Source organism: Mytilus edulis, chromosome 9 (assembly GCF_963676685.1).
Source record: "Mytilus edulis chromosome 9, xbMytEdul2.2, whole genome shotgun sequence".
Taxonomy (NCBI): Eukaryota; Metazoa; Mollusca; class Bivalvia; order Mytilida; family Mytilidae; genus Mytilus; species Mytilus edulis.
This window is the reverse complement of record NC_092352.1, coordinates 84,259,220-84,271,941: the sequence shown is the minus strand read 5'-3', so window position 1 is coordinate 84,271,941 and position 12,722 is coordinate 84,259,220. Positions and strand designations below refer to the sequence as shown.

At 32.1% G+C, this 12,722-nt stretch overlaps 2 protein-coding genes across 5 annotated transcripts in view; both read left to right on the top strand.

The window, feature by feature from the left end:
• Window positions 1-5,249: 5,249 nt before the first annotated feature.
• On the top strand, window positions 5,250-9,764 carry LOC139490473 (perlucin-like protein). Its single transcript, XM_071277251.1, has 6 exons — window positions 5,250-5,347; window positions 5,478-5,614; window positions 6,285-6,376; window positions 7,279-7,366; window positions 8,210-8,436; window positions 9,653-9,764. Exons 2-6 carry the CDS (start codon window positions 5,479-5,481, stop codon window positions 9,683-9,685), a joined length of 576 nt encoding a protein of 191 aa, XP_071133352.1. The 5' UTR covers window positions 5,250-5,347; window position 5,478; the 3' UTR covers window positions 9,686-9,764.
• Window positions 9,765-11,461: 1,697 nt separating this feature from the next.
• LOC139489210 (cholesterol transporter ABCA5-like) overlaps window positions 11,462-12,722 on the top strand; it is a 197,493-nt gene continuing 196,232 nt past the window's right edge. For all 4 annotated transcript variants that reach the window (XR_011656162.1, XM_071275416.1, XM_071275414.1 and 1 more), the window contains exon 1: window positions 11,462-11,568. The gene's annotated coding sequence lies outside the window, so the exon portion shown is untranslated. The remainder of the gene's footprint in view (window positions 11,569-12,722) is intronic.

Below are 12,722 nucleotides of genomic sequence, written 5' to 3'. Positions count from 1 at the left end.
TGCCACTTAATTGGTAATTTTAAGGAAATTTTGCAGTTTTTGGTCATTATCTTGAATATTATTATAGATAAAGATAAACTGTAAACAGCAAAAAAGATCAGCAAAGTAAGATCTACAAATAAGTTAATATGACCAAAATTGTCAATTGACCCCTTAAGGGGTTATTGTCCTTTAATGACAATTTTTCACAATTTGTTCATCATATTTGCCAACTTTAAAAAATCTTCTCCTCTGAAACTACTGAATGGATTTGGTTAAAACTTAGCATGGTTGTTCCTTAGATTATCCTGCACAAAGTGTGTGCTTTGATTTTTGATCCGTCAAAAAACATGGCCGCCGTTACTTAAAATAGAACATAGGGGTCAAATGCAGTTTTTGGCTTATATCTCAAAAACAAAAGCATTAAGAGCAAATCTGACATGGAGTAAAAATGTTCATTAGGTCAATATCTATCAGCCCTGAAATTTTCAGATGAATCAAACATCCAATTGTTGGGTTGCTGCCACTTAATTGGTAATTTTAAGGAAATTTTGCAGTTTTTGGTCATTATCTTGAAAATTATTATAGATAAAGATAAACTGTAAACAGCAAATATGATCAGCAAAGTAAGATCTACAAATAAGTCAATTTGACCAAAATTGTCAATTGACCTCTTTAGGAGTTATTGCCCTTCAAAGACTTTTTTCACAATTTGTTCATCATGTTGACTTACTTTAAAAAATCTTCTCTTATGAAACTGCTGTATCAATTTCAGCCAAACTTAGGCTAAATGAGTTTCAGAGTTTCAGAGTATCTAGTATAAATTTTATATTTCATTTCCTTGTATGTCAAGAAACATAGCTCCTATGGCTAAAATAGAACATAGGAGAAAATGATTTTTTTGGCTTTTGAAGAAAATAGGACGATTCAAAGAACATTTAAATAAATTGAAAAGACAAAATAATCATTGATGAGAGATTAAACCAAAAAAATTCAGGTGAGCGATTCAGGCTCTTGAGAGCCTCTTGTTAATTGTTTTAACTTTAATTTCCCTCTCATGTTTACTTTATCCAGAAAATCATCGGGACCAATAGCTTGGACCAAACTCTCAATAACACGTACTATTCAACAAAACTTTTTTTCTCCTTGACTGTTGCAAAGTCTCTGACTGTAGGTTGTCTAGTTCTCACTAGGCTAACATGTGTTCGACTTCTCTAGACCTGTAATCGCCTGTTATGCATCTGGCTGCTCTTAACTAAAATAAATAAATAATCTTTATGTCAAGAGGATGATCCCATTAGTTAAAACTAATCTTCCTGAGAGTCCTCAAAATAATAACAACATATTTATAAGTACATACAGTATTATAATGATATTTTATACACAATATACAATTGTGTCTAAATAATAACGATAAGGCATATTAATTTGCACAATTGATGAAAAAATTGTAACATTTTGTTTTAAAAGATACAAGTGTATTACTCATTTTTATTTCAATTGGTAAACTGTTCCATATTTGAGAACCTGAATATGTAAATGTTTTAAATGTTTTTGGTTTTTGAAGATTTAATAGTTTTTCATTAGCTGCTCTTCGTTATATCCTTTCCGTTGATTTGAGTCGTGTTTTGTATATGGTCCCATCACTGGGGGGGGGGGGGGGGGGGGGGGGGAATAACTTCCTATTATTGGGTATACAGAGATGTGCCAAAAATATGGGTCATAATTTTGCGAGATTTTATATAAAAATGACCCTCCTTTTTAATGACATCCTATATTATAATGCTTTTACGTTTGATAACTGTATATCGATTTGGGGTATATGAATATGCTATCGAGAATCTTACATTTTTAGTGGAAGAAGACGTCAAGTCTTCTGAAGACTTAAGGGGCCGACCATTGGCTTTGAGTCTCCGTATGCCGCATTCATTTCGTGTATTACAATTTCAAAACAACTTAGATTCCTGACACCGATTTTTACACATGATTGGGCATCTGAATCATTTAATTTGTAAATTATGATTGTAATACAATCACTATCGTAAATATGACCCTTTTATTTATGTAAATTATTAGATTTCATCTTATCCAGATGAACGTAATTTGTTTACTTGTAACAGGATGTTTTAACTGTAGATATTTGTATTACGCATGCGTGAATTTGGTATCGCCCTGTTTACAAGTTCGCCCTTGAAGTTACGAATTTGCAATCCTGCAGACAAGAAGATTTTATTTTTATATAAATAAAAAGGATATATAAAGTGTTATCTTTATTCATGGGTTTCCTTTGTCATGTGAATTAGATGCCCTTCGTAACATACATGTGAACCTCCCGTTTAGGAGAAAAAACTTCCGTGTATGAAATTTTTCAGACGCCATATTTGATCATTTCTTACTACTGTACGGGTGTAATTGACACCTGTGTTAAATTTTACCTGAACATCAAAGAAGATGTATAATTATATGGCTTCACTTGACAGCTTGGGTGTCAAACATACTGGTAATCAACGATGTTTACCTCCGGCTAACTGCCGTTGTGTTATCAAAACGATGTGTATTGGGAATATTGAAATACTTTTTTGTTACTTCCCTTTGTTTTATCCTGTTTTCAGTTATTTTGCTTTTAAAAATGTAAATGGTAAAAAGACTATAAATGATTAATATTTTAATCAAATAATCATAAAAGGATGTTGATTAAATGAATTTAAATTATTTTGGACAAATAAAAAAATTAAAATTTATAAATTATTTTATTAATTTAGACCTCCTTTCAAGGATTAAATTGAAGTTTATATATTAAATTTGTTTATAACTAATTGGAAGTCAACATATAATATGTGCAACTAGGCTAATAGTTTTTGATGAAGTTGAAATCCAATCAACTTGAAACTTAGTACACATGTGTTCCTCTTGATATGATCTTCTTAATTACTGCCAAATTAAAGATTTTATCTAATTTTCATAGTCAACTGAACATAGAAAATGATTGTACGGATGGGAAATCCATGTACTTATGACCTTTTCTTGTTTGAAGAAAAAAAAATACATTTTAACGATAATGGAACAAAGCAGCCTGGGTAAGTGGGGCTGCTTTTATATTAATTCAAGTTACCTTTTATTCACCTTCTTCCACTTCAGAGCTATCAGCTCTTTGATTATAATGGTCACTTATTATATTAAATTAAATCGATTCATTCAAAATATATAAGCATGGGTCATATTTTATATTAAGTCTAGGTCATTCTTTCTTAAATATTTATATAACTATAGGTACTGAATTTCAGTGAATGTTATATTAAAATGGGTACGTTTTTTGAGGCAAAAATGGCACACCCCTACCAAAAAAATATCGAAGTTACACCCCCCCCCCCCCCCAAACCCCATGGGTCCCATACTATGGCCACATTCCATAGTTGAACATACTTACGATATATATGCGATCTTTTTGCAAGTCTTTTGGGCAAAAAGGTAGATTTCTTTTTAGAAAGTCTACCTTCGAATTGGCTTTCTTGACTACATTTGAAATGTGTGAAGTTCTTTCCAGTGGCGGATCCAGAAATGTTCATTAGGGGGCGTAATGACTGCCCAGAGAGAGGGTGCCAACTCCAGTCATGCTTCAGTGATTCCCTATATAATCAACCAAATTTTCCCACAAAAAAGGGGGCTGGATCTGCCTACGATTTTAGGTCAGTCTTCCTATATTTGTAAGCCTAAGTATGGATTTATTATATTGGACTTAAAGTTGTTGTAGTACATGTCCGTCTATAGGCTGTACATGTTCTGGCTATTGTTCTTGATGTTTGGAATATAGCACTTCTTTGCATCAAAACGCATGCCCCAGTATTAGACCAATATCTCTATATTTTGTTGGTCTCGCTGCAGGAGTGTATGGTCATTTTGGGTATTTATGTTCCTGCTCAGAAGGAAGTCATCTGCAAAAAGTCTGACAGATGACGTATTTGTATCTGGGAGGTCGTTAATGTGGCAGAGGAAGAAAAGGTGTCCTAGTACAGTTCCTTGTGAAGCACCGAGGCAGCTGAAGCTTCTTCTGATTCCTCTCCATCTTCAACTGTTACAGCTTTCATTTAATTTTTAGCTCACCTTTTCAAAGGAAATGTGAGCTTTTGCCATAACTAAGCGTCCGTTGTCGTCCGTCCAGTGTAAACTATTTCAAACATCTTCTCCTCTGAAAAATACTGAACCAATTCCCTCTAAACTTAAGCTGAATGATCCTTAGTGTATCTAGAATAAATTTGTGTTTTATTTTCTGTTCATAAAAAAAAACATGGTTGCTATGGCGTAAAATAGAACATAGGGTAAAATGCTGTTTTCGGCTTATATCTTAAGATCTACAACATTTAGAGAAAATCAGGTAATTGAGAAATTAAGTATTCAATATTTCAAGGTCTACCTGCTCTGAAATTATCAGCCAAATTGGGTAATGATTTTTAGATTATTGTCCCGACTTTGATGATTTAAAGGAAATTTAGCAGTTTTCGGTTATTATCTTGAATTTTATTATAGATAAAGATAAACTGTAAACAGCGAAAATGTTCAGGAAAGTAAGATCTACAAATAAGCTCTATGACCAAAATTGTCAATTGACCCCTTTAGAAGTTATTGCCCTTTGAAGACAACGTGTTCATGTAATTTGCTAACTTTAAAAATCTTCTTTGAAACTACTGAATCAATTTCAGCCAAACTTGGGCTGAATGAGTTTCAGAGTATCTGGTATAAGTTTTGTGTTTTATTTCCTTGTATGTCAAGAAACATAACCAATGTGGCTAAAATGGAACATAAAGATACAATGCATTTTTTTCTTTTGAAGAAAATATGACCGATGCAAAGAACATCTAAATGGAAGAGTTACTCGTTATTAAATCTATTGAAAAGCAAAAATAACCATTGATGAACGATTAAACCAAAAAATTTCAGGTGAATGATTCAGGCTCTTGAGAGCCTCTTGTTTATGTATAAATCTTCAGAGCTTCTTTTTCTTTAGGTTAGGAACATATCCGACCACTTGTGATTTGTTGAGTGGGTTTCTCACACCAAATTTGTTCCTTTATCTAGCAGTTTGTTATGAAGCACGGTATAAAATGCTTCATGAATTTGTTTTCCTGCGTCAAAGAATTTCATGAAGTATTTTCTATAATAAAACATATTTTTGATAGTTTATCAAAATATAATTCGCGTATCAGTTTCCGTAATATAATATCAGTATATTGTGCCAAAATATCATCGATGTTTATTGACTTAAGCTTGACATGGAAAGGTTGCACATCTCCGATTTCTTCCTGCAGAATAGTGCTTTATAAAAGGTCCAGCTGAAGTCAATCGTGGAAACAGTGCTCGCAAGAAACTAAAGGTTTGTTACATATATAAAATATATATAACTATTGTATTATCTTTTTATATAAGTTCTATCTTTTAATATAACATTTTTTTACTTTTATATGATCACATTATTTGCTGTCAATACTCTTGTATGAATTTAGAATGTTTGTCTGTGCCCTGCTGGTGATATTCTGTTGTGTTTCTGTGATTAAGTCCGAGACATGTTATGGAAAAGACGAGAAGTCGATCATATCTGGTATAAGATCATCGCTGAAGACATTGGAAGACAAACTTAATGGTAAGAACAAAACGTAAGACAAAAATATCTAGAATAGGAAAGAAACAAATGTTGCTTTTGTTTTCGAAATCTCATAAAAGTGAATTCAAATGTTGATGATTAATAATATACTAACATTTCATAGGTTTCAAAATCCTAAATCATCCCGTTATTCAAGATATGGTAATTTCCATGACAGCTTATATATTGCTGTTTCAGAAACAATAATACATTATCATTAAAAATAAAGAAAACGGAAAAAAATTGAAAACAACGTAAAATTAAAATTTTGCCGATAGTTCACAATTATAAATCTTTGGGGGGGGGGGAGGGGATACACCCCCCCTTTCCCCCCAAAAAAATAAACTTAGAAACGTGCATGTTTTTGTTTTTGTTACTAAATATATGTCTCTTGTCTCTTGTGTAGTTTGAACCAATCATTGAACCTTTTCTATCATTGCTGTTTTAGTATATATCTCATTTGTATTTTCGTTTGTACAAATTTATCAGCATTCCGTATTTATTTCCCGTTGGATAGCGTTAGTCTAGGCTCTTTTTTTTCACCAATTACATGCCTAACAGCTTTTGCTGAAAATATAGACCATTAAATTACATCAACAACTTCGATGTGCATCAATAGTACTACAGTATCCTCTGTGCAATCAATTTAATTTATCTTTAAATCTTTAAGGAAAATCTCCCAGATGTCCGGCAGGTTGGAAGGAATACAAGAATCACTGCTATTACTTTTCATCAGACAAAATGTCGTGGTTTGAGGCTGAAGTAAGTCTCGAAAAACTTTTAAGATCTTATAATACAGCGAATATGAAAATACCATTTATTTTTACTACAGTTGTGATTGTAAATCACCGTGTAAAGTTGTAATTTTAGTTTTTTTAGTTCCAATGTTTTTATTGAAAGTATTCGTTCGTCAGACATTCTAGATCGAGCTTTATTTCATTAGAAACATTTGTTCACCAAGTTCTGTATTTTGGTAAATACATTTTCATACCATTATCAGATAACAAAACCTCGTTCAATTCAGTGGCGGATCCAGGAGGGGGGGTTCCGGAGATTGGAACCCCCCCTTTTTTGGCCGATCAATGCATTTGAATGGGAGCATATAGTTTGAACCCCCTTTTTTACTCTGGGTTGGGACCCCCCCTTTTTAAAATGGCTGGATCCGTCACTGCAATTGACCATTAGAATAAAGAGTACAAGCTTGTCCGAGTTAAAATAAGTCGGTTTAATAGTATATTCAGACTTCGTATAACAACAAAAATTATTTTGAAGACTTTTAGTAACATTTCTATTCCTCTTCTGTATCGTCATCGACTGATTGTCTTTTACAGCTTTGCAGTTGGCGTTGATACTTACAATGCTTTGTATCCCAAAAAATAGTTTATGAATACAGTGGATTTATTTATTTCTGTGTGTACCAGTTTTCATTGGTCGAAGCAAAATCTTAATTTCGTCTATATTTGAATATGCGGTTTTGCCAATTTTCTGCGTACAGGCCTTTTGTAAAATCTGTACTTCGTTGCCCACCTTTATTCGTGGTTCAATTTGACCAAAGAAATACACGAAAATTGGTATCCCACGAAAAATAAGGAATCCCTAGTTAACATTTAACAAATATTTTAACAATAACATTTTCTTTATCTTTTATACTTTTTTATTCGCAGAGAACTTGCAGAAATATGGGAGCATATCTTGTCAAGGTTACAGATTCAAATGAAAATTCGTGGATCAAGAATATGATAACTAGTAAAAGCAAGTATTTTATTTTTAATTACTGAATATGGTCAACTTGATTATTCTATAAGACTTAGCTTGAATATTGTGATAATAGTAAATCACAACAGGTTGTGTATAAATTGACTTGCAACATCATTTCAAACTAAATTCAATTTAAGTAGAATTTTCACATTACGTACGTCGATCATTATTCAATTTGTCAGCATGTCTATCGAATTAATACATTCATAAATTCATTTTATGCTTAGCTTGGTACAAAATTTGTCATTTCGGGCCTTTTATAGGTGACTATGTGGTATGGGCTTTGCCTATTGTTGCAAGCCGTATGAATGAATGAATGAATGAATCTTTATTGCATTAGCAACAACATTGCTTTAGCATAATACATATATACATATATGACAAATATGACAGAATACAGAGAACAATTAAACAAATTAAATAATGCAGAGATAACTTATAATAATATGAATAATATATTAACTGATAATTTGCAATCTTAGTTTCCATGCAGCTTTAAGATAATTACATAGATTTTTAGTTAAGCTTTTTGACCCAGCTTGTAACAGAAAAATTAGCTTTCGTGTATTTGGCCATGAACAATAATACTTTGGCAAAAAATTACATCTAAGTGTTCTATATGCAGGACAAATCAACACAAAATGATATTCATCTTCAATATTATTCATTTTACAACATCTACAAATACGATTGTCTCTAGGAATGGTGATCTATATTAATTTGTGATCACGAAATCCTTGACTTAATGGTTTACCAGTCAGTAATCCATCATAGAGTATATATGTTGGGTTATGTCTATGACTCCGAGACTTTAATATTTTTTTTATATTAAAATAGAAGTGGTTGAACAAAATTACTGGATGGGAGCAGGAGATTATTTGAAGGAAGGAGACTGGAGATGGGTGAACGATCTGTCTAAAGTACAATACTCCGGGTGGAAATCAGGAGAACCCAACAATACAGGCGGTAATGAAGACTGTGCGTACTTTTATCAGCCACACGGCTTTAACTGGAACGATGCACATTGTAGTGCAACGAGTGGATATATCTGCGAGAATCAACATGTATGTATGATACGTTTTCTCTTTTCCAAGTGTGCGTAAACAAAAATGATATCATGAACGAATTTATTTGACTCTCCAATTAATTTATTTATCTTTACAAAAGGCAAAACTAAAGACTGAGTGCATAGATTTTAGCCAAGGTTAAAAATCATATGATATATATACTAGGTTTCAACTCTTTGATTGATAAGACCTGATACCTTGGCGAGTAACTATTTCGCCACAATTTATTCACTGATATTTAAATGATAGATATACAGGGCATCGAGTATTGTATACAATACAATATTTTTTTTTTATTTTCCAAATTAAAGGGCCCATTAAGAGCATAACATTAATAACAACAACAAAAAAAGAAAATTTTAAGAAAAAGGTTAAATTACAATTGGCAGCAAACAGGAAACACTATAAATATTTAGCTTTAATAAAATTATGAAGGGACACATTTTTGTTTTCTAATGAAGGAATCGTTGCTGCCAACACCAGCAACGTTTTTCATCAGTATCGGAGGTGATTTCACTTTATTTAAAAAAAAAAACAACAATCAAGCATTGCAAGAGTTTGCTGTTGTAGATTTCCTTAAAAACATCTGCCATGTGACTGTTCCAACTCAATATATTAGCAGCCTCAGGCTGGTGATATGTTATACTGAGGATCTAAACATAATTCACCATGAAAATCTCCGAAAAGATGATATCTCATTGTAAATGATGGTTCAGAGAACGCCAACATATCAATTTGAACCATAACTTTAAAATAACGATGGATACCCGGTTGATGATAGTTGACAAAAAGGTAAAACACGCTATACATGCACAGAGGAACACGTACTTGATCAAAATGATGCAAGTTTCTTATTTACAACATATTTGTAGAATGTAATGGTACAACAAATTGTCGACATTCCTATGGAAATTCAGGAATAAGACAGCTGTTTTCCATTCGTTTGATATGTTTGAGCTTTTGAATTTGCAATTTGAAAATTAAGAGACTTTCCATTTTGAATTTTCTTTGGAATTCGGTAGTTTTATTATTTTAAGAAAAAATGTATATCTTTAATAAAACCACAGACATACATATTATAAACACCAATAAACCACAACATACCAACCATCTTAAAAAAACAATGAAATCGAATAAAAAAAAGTTGAAGATTGTTCGGAACTTTTGTAGCGTAATAGTACTTGTTTTCTACGTTTTTAATTTTATTTTACAGGGATCCAAGTGCCTCCCTTATGTAAAAGTATGAAGCGAACATTCGATTGAAAAAAGAAGATGTTTCCTGACATCTGCAAGATAATTACCTTAATAAAGACATTATTTCAAAATTTCTTGTTTTATTGTAGTAGTAGTCATAATTCCGTCTTCTGATATGTTTTGATTCTCAAAAGTTCCTTATAGATCTATATAAATTTTCAAACCGGAATGCCTGTACCTTAATTTAACGGTAGTCATATGAGCGAAAACCATTCCATAAAGTTAAGACCCCCTCCTCAAGTAAGCTCTGTAAAACTCACGAAAAACTCAGCGAAAAAACTATGTGAATTAAGGTTTTTTTTATCCTACATTGAACTTTTGATGTCGTCCCTTACTAAACTTTTTCGAATGTGTGATTGAGATTAACACTTGAAACTCTTCTGTTCCATGTAAATATGAAATTACTCTTTGACCTACAATGACTTCCTTATTATCACGGATTTGATTGGTTCACATATCCTGGTGACATTTTTTAATTGCATTCATTTCCTTTTTAATGTTGCCAATGAAAAGGATTAATCATGATAAAACAATATTATTTCCGAATCTCTTCATATATTTGGTGTGCATGTCTTTCAATTAAAATATAATACCAGTGATGAGCCAGTTTTTATTTAGAGTTTCAATCATTGTTCTACGAGTCAAACACATCAACCCAACTAAGATATACAATTTCTACTTTTTATCAAATTTTGTCAGTTTACCAATCTATTGAAGTTGGTCAATAAGGTATACAGCAAAGGCCCAATTGATAGTACAGAGATTTGCAAGTGATTGTACAGTCAATTAAAATATTAAACATTGAAATAATGAATGTATTTGGATTTCTACAAGAACAATGTCTTTTAAACTTTCAAACAGGTAAGACTTTATATCAGAAAAGGTACATTGGAAAATTCTGGTAGCAACGATTGTTTTTTTAACATTTTTTTATTGCAGCTGCATGACAGTTTTGATCGATTTACTCGGAGCTCCACCATTCTAAGGATAACGTTTGGACGAATTTATCATTTTATAATTTGATTGGTTCATATTTACATATAGAATGTTTTCGTCTTGAAGCAGAACCATAAAAAAAGTATCATCAAGTTTAGCAACTTTGAATGTCGGAGCCCCGCTTGACAGTCTCCCAAATGACCAAAAAAAATTGAAAAACCGTATAGTACTGTTCCCCGACACTTAAAATATCTTAAAATATTGTTTTACGCTACGTAAAAATGCCCGATGAGAGAATTTAATATCTGAATGGAATTAACCAATCAGACAAAACCCAACATAAGTATTCAAGGATTTCGTTACCACAAATATCTTAAAACCTTTACTAAATTCATTTATATAGATACCAGAATTAGTTTGGAATTTTGCCTCTACCTTTAGAATACTTATTATAATCCGGGGGTAGTATAGCAACATCCTTAGTTTCTGTATCCTTTTTATTTTAGCACCCCATTCTTCTCTATATTCTTTATCGTTTCGTCCCTTTTCTCTATTTTTTTATTTATTTATATACCCTGCGTTATCCTCTACACTATGTTTCTTCCGTTAACGCTTGAAATGCTAATACAGCATATATTTATAGATGAGGGGGGTATAGATAACTCATCCCTATCATCGCGAATTCACGAGCCGTGTGTAAATCTTAAACTGGACCCCTGTTGTGTTCTCGAAAGAAAATTTAAAAAAAATCCCTAAAATGCATTCGGATGTCAATACTGTGTAATTAATGACCAGTTGATTGATTGTGATTTATACATAAAAAAAGTTTATTGTCTTCTAACACCGGAAGGCAATGACACGACAGCTTATTTACGTTGCATATTTTGTAAATAAGACAATAGTAAGGCAGAAAATTAAAATATCCATGATTTTTAGGAGGTAAGAGAAAATTCAAATTTGTATATTCAAATTATCTAGCGATTTTCTATGACTGCGGTTGAGATTATATAAGTTTGTCATGCTAAGCAGGCTGTTAGACTATATATACCCGTTTTAAGTATATAAACACAAATATGATTCGTTCTTTGCAATTTGCATGAAAAATATTTGTTTTTCCCCGTTATGATTTTTTACCAAGATGGTATGTGACTGACGAAGGGCCATATAAACGATATCATAGCAACATAACACATTTTTCTTTATGCCACTTCACTAGTTATCATTTTCCACGGATGGACAACATATATCAGGTTGATAGTATCTAGTTAAGATTAAACAAAAGAGATGCAACTCTTCATTTAGAGAAAGTTAAATAGCCAAGTCGGTATATTTAAATTGTTCATCTGAATATATGGCAGTAAAAGTTGAAAGAAATCCCTGTACACATGTTTTTATTAGCCATTCCAGTATATAGTGCACTTTCAACATTTTTCATTTTCGAAATCTCATATGACTGATATCAAGGATTTGTTTAGTATACTATACAAATCCTTGCTGATATGCATAAGAAGAAATCCATAGAAAGGTTTAAGATTTATATAAATGAATTTAAAATTAAATGAAACGGGGAATAGAATATAATGTGTCAAAAAACCAACAAACCGACCTAAAAGCAGAACAAAACCAAAGGCCACCAAATGGGTCTTCAATGCAGCGATACAAACCTGCACTCGGAGACGGAGGCGGGCTTCACTGAGCTAGACCCTATAAAAAAAGGTATACTAGTTATCCAAAAGAGCATCAAACTTAACGCCGAAACATATAACTTAGATGAAACAAAATTAAAAAAACAAAAACAAATTTTTTAAAGCATTTGCCCTTTATAGATTTTTTTTGGAGAGTGGAAGGGATTCTTACATCTGGCAATACTCTTATCGAAAAGTGGAAGTCGCATGCACCTTTTTTTACGTTCACTGAAAATGTTCGAGTTGCTGACTGTACAGACCCCCCCCCCCAAATGTACATGTATGACTACGTAGTATATCTTGATAAAGTTACATTAAAAAATCCTATATACCAATAAAACATGTAAAAATGGTAAAATATGGGACATGCAAAATACCGACGTTCTATATAGATCTATATATAAATGA

Coding starts and splice junctions, on each gene's coding strand:
- LOC139490473 (XM_071277251.1), top strand. CDS start 5,479: ATGTTTGTCTGTGCCCTGCTGGTGATATTCTGTTGTGTTTCTGTGATT. Junction 7,367..8,209: donor GAATATGATAACTAGTAAAA/GCAAGTATTTTA, acceptor ATATTAAAATAG/AAGTGGTTGAACAAAATTAC. Junction 8,437..9,652: donor ATATCTGCGAGAATCAACAT/GTATGTATGATA, acceptor TTTATTTTACAG/GGATCCAAGTGCCTCCCTTA.